Source organism: Ornithorhynchus anatinus, chromosome 7, assembly GCF_004115215.2.
Source record: "Ornithorhynchus anatinus isolate Pmale09 chromosome 7, mOrnAna1.pri.v4, whole genome shotgun sequence".
Classification (NCBI taxonomy): Eukaryota; Metazoa; Chordata; class Mammalia; order Monotremata; family Ornithorhynchidae; genus Ornithorhynchus; species Ornithorhynchus anatinus.
Window position 1 is genome coordinate 1,571,460 of NC_041734.1, and position 17,739 is coordinate 1,589,198.

Genomic DNA, 17,739 nt, shown 5'->3' on the forward strand with positions numbered 1-17,739 from the left:
TGATGACCTTGTATCGGTGCTGAGAACGGTGCGTGGCACCAAGTAAGCGCGTAACACATACATTATTATGTGACGCAGCAAACAAGTGGAGGATGCAGGATTAGAACCCAGGTCCTTCTGACTCCCAGGCCCGGGCTCTACCCACTAGACCACGCCGCTTCCCCGACCATTGGCATCTCTCGCCACAAACAAGGCTGGCCTATCTTCTCGCTGCCCCTTCCTTCTGGTCACGGGGACGCCCTCCGCTCTCCCTTCCCGCACCCCGGGACCCGGTCGGAATTCCCGATTGCCGGGTCCGGGTTCGAATTAGAAAGAAATCTCTTCCCGGTCACGAAAGGCTTTGGAGCACCATCTCCCCGAGGCCGGCAGCTGCCTCCGGGGCAGGGAACGTACCCGCTAATCCCGTGTGCTCTCCCAAGAGCTCAGTACGGTGCCCCGCACTCGACAAGCGCTCGATAAATACCGCTGACTGATCGACTGCCGGGGATTTCAAGAAGCGGACGGGACCCGTGACCGTTTCCACCCTTTTAATCAGCCACCGAGCGAGCGACTTCCGCTCCGGTCCGACGGCGGGGGTGGGATCTCGGACGGCGCCGGGGTCTCCCCGGAGGGGAAAATGGGTCGATACAAGAGCTGATTTATACAGATGAATAGAAAAGGAAAAAACGAGGTTACCTCACACACGACACGCGCGCGGCACACACACAGTATGTATAATACGTGCAAACTCCACTGGACAAGCTCGGTTTATCCGGAGAGCTTCCTCACGGTCCGTTTATTTGAACCAGTAGAGGTAGTTTGAAGTGACCCCGGGAAAACACAGGTTGTCAGTACAGGAGGCTCCGTAATTCGGGGGGCAGGCAGAGCACGGCACCCCGACTTTATAGGGCGCCTCGCCGATCCAGTTGCCCCTAGAAAGGAGGAAGACGGAGTCGTTACCGCCAGCCGCCCCTCCCCGGGTCAACCGTGGAGGTAGCGTGGCCCAACGGACAGCGCGAGAGCCGGAGTCAGTTGACCTGGGTTCTCAGCGTGACCTGGTGGGTACCGCCCGGGCCTGGGAGTCAGCGGGATCTGAGTTCTAATCCCCGCTCCTCGTCCGCCCAAGGGCGAGTCGCTTTGCTGCTCTGAGCCTCGGCGACCTCGTCTGTAAAATGGGGATTAAAAGCGTGAGCCCCGCGTGGGACAGGGACTGCGTCCAACGTGAGAACTTTGTCTCTACCCCGGCGCTTAGAATAGCGCTTAGCACAAATACCGTCGTCATTATCATCGTCATCATCCCTGCTCTGCCTCTCCGCTGGGTGACCTTGGGCGAATCGCTTCACCGCTCTGGGCCTCGGGTCCTTCGGAGGGAAAATGGAGCTCGTTGGGGGCAGGGATTCTGTCTCTTTATTGTATATCGTCCTCTCCCGAGTGTTCAGTACAGTGCTCTGCACACTGTCCTCCCCCCTCTAGACTGTGAGCTCACTGTGGGCGGCGATTGTCTCTCTTTAGGGCCGGATTGTACTCTCCACGCGCTTAGTAATAATACTGCTATTTGTTAAGCGCTTCCTATGCGCTGAGCACTGTTCTAAGCGCTAGGATAGATTGTGATCAGATTGTCCCACGTGGAGCTCACATTTTTTCATCTCCCTTTTCACGGATGAGGTAACTGAGGCCCAGAGAAGTGAAGTGACTTGCCCAAAGTCACACAGCGGATAAGTGGCGGAGCCGGGATTCGAACCCATGACCTCTGACTCCCAAGCCCGGGCTCTTGCCACTAAGCCACGCCGCTTCTCTGTACAGCGCTCTGCACACAGTAAGCGCTCAATAAATACGACTGAACGAATGAACGGATTAGGACAGAGCCCCACGTGGGACAGGAACTATCCAACCGGATTAGCTAGTAATAATAAGAATAACAATGGTATTTATTAAGCGCTTAGTATGTGCCGAGCACCGTGCTAAGAGCCGGGGGGGATTACGAGGCGATCAGGTTGTCCCACGTGGGGCTCACGGCCTTCACCCCCATTTTACAGATGCGGTCACTGAGGCCCAGAGAAGTGAAGTGACTCTGGCAGCTGACAAGCGGCCGAGCCGGGATTAGAACCCACCACCTCTGACTCCTAAGCCACGCTGCTTCTCAACTACCCCACCGCTCAGGACAGTGCCTGGCACAGAGTGAGCGCTCAACATACAGCATTTAAGGAAAAAAAGGGCAAAGTCTGGCTCTCGGGAAAGAAACGAGTCGATCTCCAGGCAGCCCGGCTCTCCGCTGGGAGGGAACAAGGCCTCCCTTCTTATGCTCTTTTCCCCGGCACGGCCTTCCTACCTGCTCCGGGCAAAACTTATCTCCTTCCAGCCTTTCCACCTGGGCTCCGTAAGTGAAGCAATCAATCAATGGTATTTACTGAGCGCTTACTATGTGCGGAGCACTGTACTGAGCCACTTGGGAGAGTACGACAGAATGAGCGGACACGCACCCTGCCCGAAACAGGGTGGCCCTCGTGGAAAGAGCCCGCGGGAATCAGAAGGACCTGGGTTCTGAAGCAGCGCGGCTCAGTGGAAAGAGCCCGGGCTTGGGAGTCAGGGGTCGCGGGTTCCAATCCCGGCTCTGCCACTCGTCAGCTGGGTGACTGGGGGCGAGTCGCTTCACTTCTCGGTGCCTCAGTGACCTCATCTGGAAAATGGGGAGGAAGACCTGATGACCCTGCATCTCCCCCAGCACTTAGAACGGTGCTCTGCACATAGGAAGCGCTTAACAAGTACCAACATGATTATCATCATTATCCCGGCTCCGCCACTTGCCTGCCGTGTGACCTTCGGAAAGTCACTTTGCTTCTCTGTGCCTCAGTCTGCTGTGTGACCTGGGGGAAGTCACTTTGCTTCTCTGTGCCTCACTTTCCTCAAGTGTAAAATGGGGGTTCGATACCTGTTCTCCATCCTACTCGAACTGGGAGACCCATGTGGGACGGGGATCGTGCCTGACCTCAGTGATGCGTATCCACCCCAGTGCTTAGAACAGTGCCTGGCACATATTGAGAAGCAGCGCGGCTCAGTGGCAAGAGCCCGGGCTTGGGAGCCAGAGGACGTGGGCTCTAATCCCGGCTCCGCCGCTTGTCGGCTGGGCGACCGTGGGCCAGTCACTTCGCTTCTCTGGGCCTCGGTTACCTCGTCCGTAAAATGGATATGAAGACCGTGAGCCCCACGTGGGACAACCCGATGACCTTGTATCTCCCCCGGCGTTTAGAACAGTGCTTGGCACGTAGTAAGCGCGTAACAAATACCATCATCATCATTATATTCAGCGTTTAACAAATACCACTGGAAAAAAACCCGGCTCCAATCTGAGTGGAACATCAACCATCATCTTCACTGCTTAATGACCCAGTGCTAAGAGCCTGGGCCTGCGCGTCAGAGGACCTGGGTTCTAATCCTGGCTCCTCCAGTTGCCTGCAGTGTGACCCTGGGCACTTGCCTTCTCTGGGCCTCAGTTTCCTCCTCATCTGTAAATTGGGGAGGAAGACCGAGAGCTCCATGTGGGACAGGGACTGGGTCCAACCTGATTATCTTGTATCCACCCTCCGGTTTCTAGACTGTAAACTCACTGCGGGCAGGGAATGTGTCCGTTTATTGTTATATTGCACTCTCCGGAGCGCTCAGTACAGTGCTCTGCACACGGGAAGCGCTCAATAAATCCCATTAATTGATCTATCACAGTGCTTGGCACCGTTAACAAATCCCCTAATGACGGTGCTCAGAAGCAGGCAGGCAGACCATGGGTTGAGCAGACTTTTAAGCAGCAATCACTTCAAGTTCTGCTGATGGGTGAGAGGCGACGATAATAATAATTTTTCTTGTGGTATTTGTCCCTTTGGACATTTGATAGTCAGCCCACCCCCCAAAGCACTTTAAATTTTATATTATTAATTACTTATGGATTCACATTAACGTCCATCTCCCCCTCTAGGCTGTAAGCTCGTGACGGAAACTGACGCTGCGCCTGATTTACGACGTTCCCTTATTTAAGCCACGGAATCACCCAGAATCTTCTGCCTCGTTTGGACAACGACAATAATAAAGACCAATAACAATGAGAACAAAATAAAAAATCACGCTAAAGGCTCTCTAATCATAATGATGATAGTACTTGTTCAGCACTTACTAAGTGCCACGCACCGTTCTAAACACTGGGGTGGATTCAAGTTAATCAGGTTGGACACGGGCCCCCTCACAGTCTTAATCCCCATTTATTCCAGATGAGAGAACTGAGGCCCAGTGAAGTGACTCACCCAAGGTCACACGGCAGACATGCGGCGGAGCGGGGATTAGAACCCGGGCCCTTCCGACTCCCAGCCCCGGATCCGTCGGCCGGCATCGGAGCTACCGTTTGAGGTCGGATAAGCTCGCCGCGTGCGGCGAACGCGTCCGCCGCCTCTGTTCCGCTGTCCTCTCGTTCATCCGGTCGTATTTACCGAGCGCTTACCGTGTGCAGAGCGCTGTACTGAGCGCTTGGGACGTCCAAGTGGGCAACGGAGAGAGACCATCCCTGCCCGACGCCGGGCTCGCAGTCTGAAAGGGGGAGACGGGCGGCCCAAAGAAGCTCTCCCAAGCGCTCAGTACAGCGCTCCGCACCCAGCGAGCGCTCGGTAAACAGGCCCGGGAGAGCGACGAGGCGGAGGGCACTTACTTGGGGGCGTAGTTGCAGACGAGGTACACGGCGCGTTGCCACACGACCCCCCAGACGTTCATGCTCTGGCACGTGTTCACCGCGCAGCCGATGCGGTTTGAAGTGGCCCAGACCATCTGGAGAGAGGAGACCGAGGGAAACGTGGCCGTCGACGGCGGACGGGCCTAGCCCGCTTTTTGGGGGGGGGGGGGGGTCCCGTCCCCTCCCCGGCCACCTCGCGACCCCCCCGCCCCCGCCAAATCACCTGGGTGTAGTGCGTGCAGACGGGCCCGAAGCAGCGGAGCGGACACTGAGGGGAGCAGGTCTGCGGGTAGGGGAAGACGTAATCCTTCACCTCGTCGTACCAGGGCTTGACCAGCTGCAGGATGGAGCGATATCTGGGGGGGGGGGACGGGGGAGACGGGGGGCTGAGCCAATCCCGGCCCCGAGGGGAACTCGGCCCACCGAGGCGGGCGCCCGGGCACCCCCAGACCGAAGCTCGTGGCGGGCAGGGACTGCGTCTGTCTGCTCATTCGCTCCATCGTATTTACCGAGGGCTTGCTGCGCGCACGGCACCGTGCTAAGCGGTCGGGAGAAGACCCCGGAACAACACACGGACGCGTTCCCTGCCCCCCGGCCAGCTCACTGTTCAGCTGGACTCTCCCAAGCGCTTAGTACAGACGGTAAGCGCTCGATAAGTATGACCGACTGGACCGGCACCGGGCGGGTGGGTCTGAAATGGGAGGGTCCCCGCTGGGAGGTGGGAGGCCTGGGTTCGAGCCCGGGCCTGCCCCGTGACCAAGCTCCGGCCCGCTGCGGGGCCTGGGTCAAATGGCTTCACCTCTCTGGGCCTGGCGTCCCTCCTCTGTTCGGCGATAATCATAAGAATAGTATTTGTTAAGCGCTTACTATGTGCCAGGCTCTGTACTGAGCACTGGGATGGATCCCAGCAAATCGGGTGGTCCCACGTGGGGTTCGCCGTCTCCATCCCCGTTTGATAGATGAGGGAACTGAGGCCCGGAGAAGTGAAGGGACTCGCCCGAGGTCACCCGGCAGGCAAGTGGCGGAGCCGGGATTAGAACCCAGGTCCTCGTTCTCCCTGCCCCCTCCCCCCGAGGGGCCTAGCGGGGGTCGAGGGCTATGCCCGATCCTTTCATTCGTTCAGTAGTATTTACTGAGCACTTTCCGGGCGCTGAGCACTGTACTAAGCACTTGGGAGAGTCCAATATCGCCATAAGCAGACACGTTCCGCGCCTCGCCCCAGGGCTCAGCACAGGGTGCGGCGCCCAGTACGCCCCGTCCTGAGGGAGGGGGCCACACGAGGAAGCGGACCCGGGGGGCCACGGTCTCCTACCTGCCGGTCCGCACGGACAAGTTCTGGCCCAGGAATCTCAGCAGGAACGAAGGCCCGTGGTCCCAGATGCACGAGCCGGCCCACGCCTCCGCCGACTTGGCCAGGTTCTCGTCCCAAACCTAACAACGATAATCACTGTGGCATCTGTTAAGCGCTTACTACGTGCCAGGCACCGTGCTGAGCGCTGGGGGAGATCCAAGATCATCCAGGCGCGTCCCCGTCCCACACGGGGGTGGGGGGCTTGGAGGAGGCGGGATTCCAAGAGGCCTCGAAGGGGGAGAGAGGGACGGTCCGGCCGGACGTGAAGGGGGAGGGAGTCCCGGAAAGGAAGCGGGGTCTGAGTTCGGGTTCAGCCACGAGAATGAGGCAGAGTGGAAAAGAGTGGCTCGAGGAGCGAGAGCCGGGCTACAGTGGGAGAAGAGAGCTGACGAAGCGCCCGCAGCCGACCGGGAGGAATTTCTCATCGACGCGGAGAGGGCCGGGAAGCCGCCGGAGGTTCCGGAGGAGCGGGGACTCATTCATTCGGACGATCATATTTACTGAGCGCCTACTGGGTGCAAGCGCGTGGGAGAGGGCGGGAGAAGTATAAAAAGACTCATTCCCTGCCCACAGCGAGCTGACGGTCTAGAGAGGGGGGAAAGAGACATGGATAGAAAGAAAGAAATGAGGGATGTGGACGTTAAGCGGCGCGGGGGGGGGGGGGATGAAGAAAGGGAGCGAGTCGGGGCGACGCGGAAGGGAGCGGGAGGAGAGGAGGGCGCAGGCGGGGAAGGCCTCCGGGAGGAGGCGGGGCCTTCGATAAGGCTCTGAAGCCGGGGCGAGCCGTCTCTCCCGCGAATAACGAGCTGGAAAAATGAGCCGGGCGGCAGGGGGACGTCTGGGCCGGGCAGGGGAGAGGCCGGAGGCGGGGAGGTCAGCGAGGGACGTGTCCATCCGGACGGAGAGAAGGAGGGGAGATCGCTACAGGGAGGAGGAGGATAAAGGAGGAGGAACGGGAGGGAAGATGAGTTGGGTTTTGGCGTCTGCGCTGAGCTGAGGACAACACCCTCGGAGCGGAGGTCCTCGGCGGCTTCGAGCACGTCCAGGACGCGCAGGGCCAAGTAAACAAGTCATCGAGGCCGCCCGGGGACCCGGCTTCAAGCTGAGCTCCAACCTTTCGGGAGTTCACGCTTGTCTAAGCTTGGCAAGGACCGGTTTCTTCCTTCTAGGAAAAACAAGGCTTATTTAAAAAATAAAAAAAAAAAGAGAGCCAGGGTTCAAAAGTCTTCATGGATATCAAATGGCCCTTGCAAAACCATGTTTTGATGAGTGTGTAAATGAATCAGAAACACATGGTTGGGGCTTTTCTGAATTCATTCCTTCGGTCGTTCGATTCAGCTGGATTTACTGAGCGCTTACCGTGCGCAGAGCGCTGCGCTAAGCGCTTGGGAGAGGACACTAGAACAATAAACGGACGCGGTCCCTGCCCACAGTGAGCTTACGGTCTCGAGGGGGAGACGGACGTTCCCAGAAATAAATGACAGGTCATCGTCATCACCGGTGATATCCACCGAGCGCTTACGGGGTGCAGAGCGCCGTACTAAACGCTCGGGAGAGGACGATACAATCAACGGACGCGGTCCCTGCCCACGGCGAGCTTCCGGTCTAGGGGGGCAGACGGACATTCCCAGAAATAAACGACAGCTAGGTCATCGTCATCACCGGTGATATTCACTGAGCGCTTACTGTGTGAAGAGCGCTGCACTAAACGCTCGGGAGAGGACGATCCAATAAACAGACACGGTCCTTGCCCACAGCGAGCTGCCAGTCTAGAATTCCTCTCACGCTCCCCAGCCAAGGAGGAGGGCGTGGGAAGCGTGTATCCCGGGGATCCAGAGGGGAGTTTTATTTATTTTTATTCGTGTCTGTCTCTCCCCTCTGGACCGGGAGCGCGCTGTGGGCGGGAACGTGTCTCTTTATTGTTCTACTGCGCTCTCCCAAGCGCTTAGTACAGTGTTCTGCACCCAGTAAGCGCTCAATAAATACAACGGTCTGACCGAATGAATTATCCTCGACAGGTGGATCCGCACCGACGGGCACGGAGGCAGACCGAACCCCTCTTAGGTCATGATCAGGGATTGTCTCTATCTGTTGCCGAATGGTCCATTCCAAGCGCTTAGTACAGCACTCTGCACACAGTGAGCGCTCAGTAAATACTACTGAATGAATGAATGGTGGCACGAGGGCCTGTCCTATCGTAACGTCAGCGGGACCAGGCCCGGAGAAGCAGCGTGGCCTAGTGGCTAGAGCCCGGGCCCGGGAGTCAGAAGACCTGGGTTCTAATCCCTCGCCTGCTGCGTGACCTCGGGCAAGTCCCTTCGCTTCTCTGGGCCTCAGTTCCCTCATCTGGAAAAAGGGGATGAAGACGGGGAGCCCCGCGGGGGACCACCTGATGACCTCGTATCTACCCCAGCGATCAGAACGGTGCTCGGCACGTAGTAAGCGCTTAACACATACCAGCATTACTCTTATTATTATTATCGCGGCGAAACGCCGGGTCCCCCGGAATTCTGGGGCTCTCCGTTCGGCCGACGAGGGGAGGCCAACAGGTGACCGTCCGCGGGAGGGACGTGGCCCCTTCTTCGCCCCCGTCTCCCCTCCGGGGGTGGCGGGCGTCCCCGCTCGGCCGACGGGCCAGACCCGACTCGCCCGCGTCCCCCCTTTGGCCCCAAACGCCCTCCCTCCTATCCCACAGCCCACCACCCTTCAAATCCTTAATAATAATGATATTTCATAACGACGGTATTTACGAAGCGCTCCCTATGGGCCGAGCACTGTTCTAAGCGCCGGGGAGGATACAAGGTCGTCAGGTGGTCCCCCGTGGGGCTCCCGGCCTTCACCCCCATTTTCCAGATGAGGTCACCGAGGCCCAGAGAAGTGACCTGCCCAAGGTCACACGGCGGGCACGCGGGAGAGCCGGGAATAGAATAATAACGGTGGTTATTTGTTAAGCGCTTACTACGTGCGAAGCACTGTTCTAAGCGCTGGGGGATACAAGGCGATCAGGTTGTCGCACGTGGGGCTCATAGTTTTCATCCCCATTTGACCAGATGAGGGAACTGAGGCCCAGAGAAGCGAAGTGACTTGCCCAAAGTCACACAGCTGGCCAGCGGCGGAGCCGGCATTAGCACCCAGGACCTTCCGACTCCCAGGCCCGTGCTCTATCCACTGCGCCACGCTGCTTTCTCAAGCGCTTACTAGGGGCCAAGCGCTGTACTATTCAATCGTTGATTCGATCGTATTTAATGAGCGCCTACTGTGTGCAGAGCACTGGGCTAAGCGCTTGGGAGAGCCCCATAGAACAATAAACAGACCCATTCTCTGCCCATGAACTACTGGAGCACTGAGTTCTGGATCGAAGGGGCATCTCTTCCAGTGTGGCCTAGCGGGTAGAGCCCGGGGCCTGGGAGTCAGCAGGTCACGGGTTCTAATCACCGCTTTGCCACTGGTCGGCTGCGTGACCTCGGGCAAGTCACTTCTCTGTGCCTCAGTTACCTCATCTGTAAAACGGGATTGAGACCTCGAGCCCCAGGTGGGACAGACGGGGACCGTGTCCGACTCGATTTGCCGGGTTCAGGGCAGTGCCTGGCACACAGGAAGCGCTTAATAAATACCATCATTATTATTATTATTCCAAAAGACCTTCCCTGACCGCGCCCTCCTCTCCTCCCGCTCCCTTCCGCGTCGCCCCGACTCGCTCCCTTTTTCCATCCCCCGTCCCGGCCCCGCGCCGCTTACGTCCACGTCTGTACTTTTATTTATTTCTATTCACTTCTGTCTCCCCCTCTAGACCGTCAGCTCGTTGTGGGCAGGGAATGTATCCGTCTATTGGTCTACCGTCCTCTCCCAAGCGCTTAGTACAGCGCCCGGCGCGCAGTAAGCGCCCAATAAATACGATTGACCGACTCTGCTCCGGCGGGTGGAGCCCCACGTGAGACGGGGGACCGTGTCCCACCCGGTTAGCTTGGCTCTCCCCGCCGGCGCTTAGTAGAGTGCCTGCTACGTGGCGAGCGCTTAAATACCATAAAAAAGAGGAATGGTGGTCCCCCGGAAGGGGGGCAGGCTCAAGGAGGGCGGGGGGTCACGTTCTGACCCTCGCCCGGGTCACGGGGGGCGGCCAGTCTACTGCCGAGGGGCAGCTTGGGTCTGCCGTGATGGGCCAAGACTCAGGGAGGGGGTGGGAGCCGTCTTTCAGTCGCCACCCCGGCCGGCACTCCGCAGACGGAGGGCCGGTGATCCTCACGGTGTTTAGGCCGCGAGCCCGTCGTTGCGAATTGTCCATGCCAAGCGCTTAGTACAGTGCTCTGCACATGGTAAGCGCTCAATAAATACTACTGACATGATGTTGGACCCCTGGCTGTCCAACCCCCCTTCCTCTCCCCTCTCCGTCCCTGACTGTCCCCCCGTGACCCAGCCCGGACCCTCCCACACCCCCAGAGAAGCGGCGTGGCCTAGCGGATAGAGCCCGGGGCTGGGAGTCAGAAGGTCCTGGGTTCTAATCCCGCCTCCGCCCTCGTCTTCTTTTTCACTTCACTCCTCCGGGCCTCAGTTCCCTCGCCTGGAAAATGGGGATGGAGACCGGGAGCCCCACGGGGGGCAGGGACCGTGTCCGACCCCATTACCTCGTGCCCACCCTAGCACTTAGTACAGCGCCTGGCACATAGTAAGCGCTCAAACACCATAATTATTATGATTATTACAGCTCCTGACTCTCCCCTTTTCATCCCGACTCCCCCAGTGACCCAGCACGGTTGTGGGCGGGAATTGTCTCTGTTGCTGAACTCTGACTTACCCAAGCGCTTAGTACAGTGCTCTGCACACAGGAAGCGCTCAATAAATACGACCGAGTGAATGAACACCCCGGACCGTCCCCCAGTGACCCATCTCGGACCCTCCAACCGCCCCCGACCCTCCCCTCTCCATCGGGGACCACCTCATGCCCCCGACTCTTCTCCAGGATGATGATATTAAGCGCTTACTACGTGCCAGGCCCCGTACTAAGCGCTGGGATGGCCCAGGAGACACAAACACACGCGCACGGACCCCGCTCCTCACCTCGGACCTCTCACACGCACACGCCTATCCCTATCGAAATCAATTTGGCAAAAAGCAACTTTTCCCGCCTTTCCCGAGAAACAGAACAGCTGCTGGTCAGCGAGGAAGAAATTCCCGGCCCGGGCTAAACATGGCACGCGCACGAATCCCTAGAAACCTTCCAATCTTTGGGAATCGGGAATTGTTCTGGGATCCTGGTACGTGGGGGATGCCCAGGGTCGCGTGTACCCCGATTACATGCGTATTCTTTTTAATGCCTAGCGCGTAGCAAGCCCTTAACGTTACCATTAAAAACCCCACCTATTTCTTTCCCGTACGTTTCAGTTCAGTGGTTTGTTCACAGTCCATTCAATCGCATTTATTGAGCGCTCACTATGTGCAGAGCGCTGTACTAAGCGCTCGGAATGGACAGTTGGGCAACAGAGAGAGACAATCCCGGCCCAACGTCGGGCTCACCGTCCGAACGACTGCTAGACGCCACCTAAATACCCTGACTACCATCACCGTGCGGGCCAGGACCCGTATCTGAACTGAGTGCCCTGGATCTACCCCAGTGCTTAGCACAGAGTGAGCGTGGGCAGCCAATGTGTCTGTTGATTGATGTATTGTGCTCCCCCGAACGCTCATTACGGCGCTTTGTACGCAGTAACCACTCAATAAATACCACTGACTGACTGACTGAAGTTGCCTCTCACCCAGACCCTGGGGAGTCTACTGACAGGAAGTGATTGACGGGTGGGGGGGGGGGGCTGATTGATGGGAAGTGACTGACGGGGGTCGATTGACAGGAAGTGATTGACGGGGGGGGGTCTCATTGAGGGGAAGTGACTGATGGAGGGTTGATTGACGGGGGGGCTGATTGACGGGAAGTGACTGATGGAGGGTGGATTGACGGGGGGGGCTGATTGACGGGAAGTGACTGATGGAGGGTGGATTGACGGGGGGCTGATTGACGGGAAGTGACTGACGGGGGGTTGATTGACAGGTAGTGATTGCCCGGGGGCCGATTGACGGGAAGTGACTGACGGGGGGTTGATTGACAAGGGGCCGATTGACGGGAAGTGACCGACGGAGGGGTCGACCGACAGGAAGTGATTGACCGGGGGCTGACTGACGGGAAGTGACTGACGAGGGGTTGACTGACAAGGGGCCGACTGACGGGAAGCGACCGATGGGGGGTTGATATCGACAGGAAGTGATGGACAGGGGGTTGATTGAGGGGATTGATTGACAGGAAGTGAGTGACAGGAAGTGACTGACAGGAGTCGAGTGATGGAGGCCGACTGATGGAGGCTGATAGACAGGAAACGATTGATTGGGGGGGGGGTTGATCGACAGGAAGCGATTGACAGGGGGCTGATTGATGGGGGGCCGACTGTCAGGAAGTGATCGACATGGGATTGATATTGATGGAGGTTGATTGATGGAGGTTGATTGACAGGAAGTGATTGATGGGGGGTTGAGAGACAGGAAGCGATTGACAGGGGGCTGATTGATGGGGGGCCGACTGTCAGGAAGTGATCGACACGGGATTGATATTGATGGAGGTTGATTGATGGAGGTTGATTGACAGGAAGCGATTGATGGGGGGTTGATAGACAGGAAGCGATTGACCCGGGGGGGGGGGGGGGGGGTTGATCGACAGGAAGCGATTGACAAGGGGCTGATTGACGGGGGCCGACTGTCAGGAAGTGATCGACACGGGGTTGATATTGATGGAGGTTGATTGACAGGAAGTGATTGATGGGGGGTTGAGAGACAGGAAGCGATTGACGGGGGGGGGGGGGGGGGGTGATTGACGGGGGGCGGTCGATCGACCAGTCACTCACCATGTACTCCATGTTGGCGGCGGGAGGGAAGACCTGGCCCCGGATCTTGTTGTGGTAGTCGAGGATGGCGACCATGTCGTCCTGAGAGATGTAGCGCCTGCGCCGGGGCCGGGGCGGGTCCGCGGGATGGGAGCGGGCTTCCCGGGCGGCCGCGGGACCCGCCGCCCCACCGGCCCCCACCCGCTCCGGACCCTCCGACCGGGTCCCGGGGTGGGCCGAGGACCCCCGGGGCCGCTCCGGACAGGCCGCCCCGGTCTTCGCGGTATCCGCCGGCCCGGAGACCCTAGCGGACGGGACCGGGGGCCGCTCCGTGGGATCCACCCGGGTTTTGGGGGCCACCGCGTCCCTACGGGGCAGGATCGGGAGCCGCTCCGACGGATCCGGCCGGGTTTTGGGGACCACCACGTCCCCACCGGACGGAATCTGGAGCCGCTCCGCGGAATCCACCCGGGTTTGGGGGGCCACCGCGGTCCCGTCGGACGGGACGGGGAGCCACTCCGACCCGTCCCGCCGGGGTTTTCGGGCAACCACATCCCTATCGGACGGGATGGGGAGCCGCTTCTCGGAATCCAGCCGGGTTTTGGGGGCCACCGCGTCCCCGCCAGACGGAATCGGGAGCCGCTCCGCGGATTCCGGCCGGGTTTTGGGGGCCACCGCGTCCCCATGGGACAGGATCGGGAGCCGCTCCGACGGATCCGGCCGGGTTTTGGGGACCACCACGTCCCCACCGGACGGAATCTGGAGCCGCTCCGCGGAATCCAGCCGGGTTTTGGGGGCCACCGCGTCCCCTCGGGGCGGGATCGGGAGCCGCTCCGACGGATCCCGCCGGGTTTTGGGAGCAACCACGTCCCCACCAGACGGAATCGGGAGCCGCTCCGCGGAATCCAGCCGGGTTTTGGAGGCCACCGCGTCCCCAATGGACAGGATCGGGAGCCGGTCCGCGGAATCCACCCGGGTTTTGGGAGCCACCACGTCCCCACCAGACGGAATCGGGAGCCGCTCCGCGGAATCTAGCCGGGTTTTGGGAGCAACCAAGTCCCCACCAGACGGAATCGGGAGCCGCTCCGACGGATCCAGCCGGGTTTTGGGGGCCACCGCGTCCCCAATGGACAGGATCGGGAGCCGCTCCGCGGAATGCAGCCGGGTTTTGGGGGCCACCAGGATCGGGAGCCGCTCCGCGGAATCCAGCCGGGTTTTGGGGGCCACCGCCGCCCCAATGGACAGGATCGGGAGCCGCTCTGCGGAATCTAGCCGGGTTTTGGGAGCAACCAAGTCCCCACCAGACGGAATCTGGAGCCGCTCCGCGGAATCCACCCGGGTTTTGAGGGCCACCGCGTCCCCTCGGGGCGGGATCGGGAGCCGCTCCGCGGAATCCACCCGGGTTTTGGGGGCCAGCGCCGCCCCAATGGACAGGATCGGGAGCCGCTCTGCAGAATCTAGCCGGGTTTTGGGAGCAACCAAGTCCCCACCAGACGGAATCTGGAGCCGCTCCGCGGAATCCAGCCGGGTTTTGAGGGCCACCGCGTCCACACCGGACAGGATCGGGAGCCGGTCCGCGGAATCCAGCCGGGTTTTGGGTGTTTTGGGGTCCGCCTGGTGCTCGGAGCGCCGCTTGTCTCCCGCGTTGGCCGCGCAGAGCAGCGCCAGGCACAGCGTCCCGCGCAGGGCCGCCCCCGCCCGCATCCTCGCCGCCGCCGGGCGCACCTAAGGGGAGGGACGGAGCTGCCGACCCCAGCGCTCACCGCAGCGCCCCGCCCCGCACACGGTCAGCGCCAGAAAGCCGCTTGAACGGATGCGACCGAAGGGGCGTTCCTGCTCACCAAAGCGCTCCGCACAGGGCTCTGCACGCAGCCGAATGGATGAATGCTCTTGCTCACTAAAGCGCTCAGCACAGGGCTCTGCACGCAATAAGCTCTCCGGAAAGACGATTGAATGGGTACAGCCGAATGAATGAATGCTCTTGCTCACTAAAGCGCTCAGCACAGTGCTCTGCAACGCAATAACCTCTCCGGAAAGAAGACCGAATGCATACAGCCGAATGGATGAATGCTCTTGCTCACTAAAGCGCTCAGCACAGGGCTCTGCACGCAATAAGCTCTCCGGAAAGACGATTGAATGGGTACAGCCGAATGAATGAATGCTCTTGCTCACTAAAGCGCTCAGCACAGGGCTCTGCAACGCAATAACCTCTCCGGAAAGATTGAATGCATACAGCTGAATGAAGGCTCACCAGAGCGCTCCGCACAGTGCTCTGCACGCAATAACCTCTCCCTAAAGACGATTGAATGCATACAGCTGAATGAATGAATGCTCTTGTTCCCCAAAGCGCTCAGCACAGTGCTGTGCACGCAGTCCGCTCTCCGGAAAGACGACTGAATGGATGCAGCTGAATGAATGCTCCCCAAGGCGCTCAGCACAGTGCTCTGCACGCAATAACCTCTCCCTAAGGACGATTGAATGGATACAGCTGAATGAATGCTCCCCAAAGCGCTCAGCACAGTGCCCTGCACGCAGTAAGCTCTCCCTAAAGACGGTTGAATGCGTGCAGCTGAATGAATGAATGCTCTCGCTCATCAGAGCGCTCAGCACAGTGCTTTGCACACAGTAAGCGCTCAGAGACGATTGAATGAATACGACGGAATGAGCGTCCTTGCTCACCAAAGCGCTTAGCCCAGTGCTCTGCACAAAGCAAGCTCTCCATAAAGACCGAATGAAAACAGCTGAATGAATGCTCTTGCTCACCAGGGCGCTTAGTACAGCGCTTTGCACACAGTAAGCGCCTAATACAGACGATGGAATGAACGTCCTTGCCCACGAAAGCGCTCAGCACAGTGCTCTGCACACAGTAAGCTCTCAAAGACGATTGAATGGCTACAGCTGAATGAATGAATGCTCTTGCTCACCTAGGCGCTTAGTACAGTGCGCTCTGCGCATAGTAAGCGCTCAATAAATACTATTGAATGAATGCTCTTGCTCGCCAAGGCGCTTAGTACGGCGCTCTGCACATAGTAAGCGCTCAATATTGAACGAATGAATGCTCTGCACAAAGTAAGCGCTCAATAAAGGTGATTGAATGAATGTTCTTCCTCGCAAAAGCGCTCAGCACAGTGCTCTGCACACAGTAGACTCTCAATAAAGACGATTAAATAAACACAACCGAACGAATGAATGTTCTCGCCCGCAAAAGCGCTCAGCACAGTGCTCTGCACACAGTAGACTCTCAATAAAGACGATTAAATAAACACAACCGAACGAATGAAGGTGCTCGCCCGCAAAAGCGCTCAGCACAGCGCTCTGCACACGGTAGACGCTCAATAAAGACGATCGAATAAATACACCCGAAGGAATGAATGCGCCCGCTCGCCAAAGCGCTTAGCACAGTGCTCTGCACACTGGAAGCGCTCAAAACATACCCCTGATCGCTTGTCCTCCCCCAAGGGCTCAGTACAGCGCTCTGCACACGGGAAGCGCTCAAAAAATACCCCTGATCGCTGTCCTCTCCCCAAGCGCTCAGTACAGCGCTCAGCACGCGGGAAGCGCTCAAAAAATACCCGATCGCTTGTCCTCCCCCCAAGCGCTTAAGTACAGTGCTCAGCACGCGGGAAGCGCTCAAAAAATACCCCTGATCGCTTGTCCTCTCCCCAAGCGCTCAGTACAGCGCTCAGCACGCGGGAAGCGCTCAAAGAATAGCCGACCGCTTGTCCTCCCCCCCCCAAGCGCTCGGTACAGTGCTCTGCACGCGGGCAGCGCTCAAAAAATCCCCTCGATTGATCGCTTGCGCCCTCCCAGGCGCTTAGCACAGTGCTCTGCACGCAGGAAGCGCTCAACGAATAGCGCTGGTCGCTTGCACTCTACTAAGCGCCGAGTCCAGCGTCCTGCACCCAGATTGCTCGCTGGCCCTCTCCCGAGCGCTCAGTACAGTGCTCAGCACCTAGGAAGCGCCTAATCCCCCGGGGATGGCTGGCGGGCTCCCGAGCGCTTCGGGCGGTGCTCAGCCCCAGTTTGGTGGCGGGGAGGCTCCCGAGGCGCTCAGTACAGTCCCGGGCGCCCAGGTGTTGCTTAGTAGACGCCCCCCGGGGGGGGGGGGGTCCCCTCACCTCCGAGCGGGGTCGGCAGCGGCAGCAGGAGCGGCCTCCGGCACCGACCGTCTTATATACTGTCGGCGGGGGCGTCTCCCCCGCTCCGGAAAGCGGCGCGTCCCGAGGGGCCGGGCGGGGCCGGGGGGAGGGGTCAGCCCCGGGGACTGCCCCGGCCTGGGCGTCTACCAGGTGCGGAGCACCGTGCTGGGCGTCTGCGCCGGGCGGGACGCTGTTCTGGACGCCTACTCCGCGCAGGATAATCATGATAATGTTGGTATCTGTGAAGCGCTTCCTACGTGCCCAGCACTGTGCTAAGCGCTGGGGGAGACCCAGGGGAAGCGGGTGGTCCCACGGGGGGCTCCCGGCCTCCATCCCCATTTGACAGATGAGGTCGCCGAGGCCGAGCGACTCGCCCACGGTCCCACGGCCGACAAGGGGGCCGAGCCGGCATTCGAACCCACGACCTCCGACCCCCGAGCCCGGCCTCCCCCGCTGCTTCGCCGTGCGCCGAACGCTGTCCCGAGCCCCGCGGGGGGACACGAGGGGATCGGGGCGGCCCCCGTGGGGCTCCCGGTCTTCATCCCCGTTTTCCGGATGAGGGAACTGAGGCCCGGAGCGGTGACCCGCCCACAGTCACCCGGCTGCCGAGCGGCAGAGCCGGGATTAGAACCCAGGACCCCCGACTTTCCGCGCGGTGACGAGCGCGGCGTTCGCTAGAGAAGCGGCGTGGCTCGGCGG

General features: G+C 59.5%; 1 protein-coding gene across 1 annotated transcript; it reads right to left on the reverse strand.

Annotated features, from left to right (window-relative positions):
• Positions 1-510: 510 nt before the first annotated feature.
• PI15 (peptidase inhibitor 15) lies at positions 511-17,265 on the reverse strand. The gene is made up of 6 exons (XM_029068832.2): positions 17,020-17,265; positions 12,923-14,626; positions 6,000-6,118; positions 4,911-5,043; positions 4,667-4,782; positions 511-911 (listed from the first exon to the last, which is right to left on the reverse strand). Exons 1-6 carry the CDS (start codon positions 17,263-17,265, stop codon positions 776-778), a joined length of 2,454 nt encoding a protein of 817 aa, XP_028924665.1. The 3' UTR covers positions 511-775.
• Between the last annotated feature and the right edge of the window lie 474 nt (positions 17,266-17,739).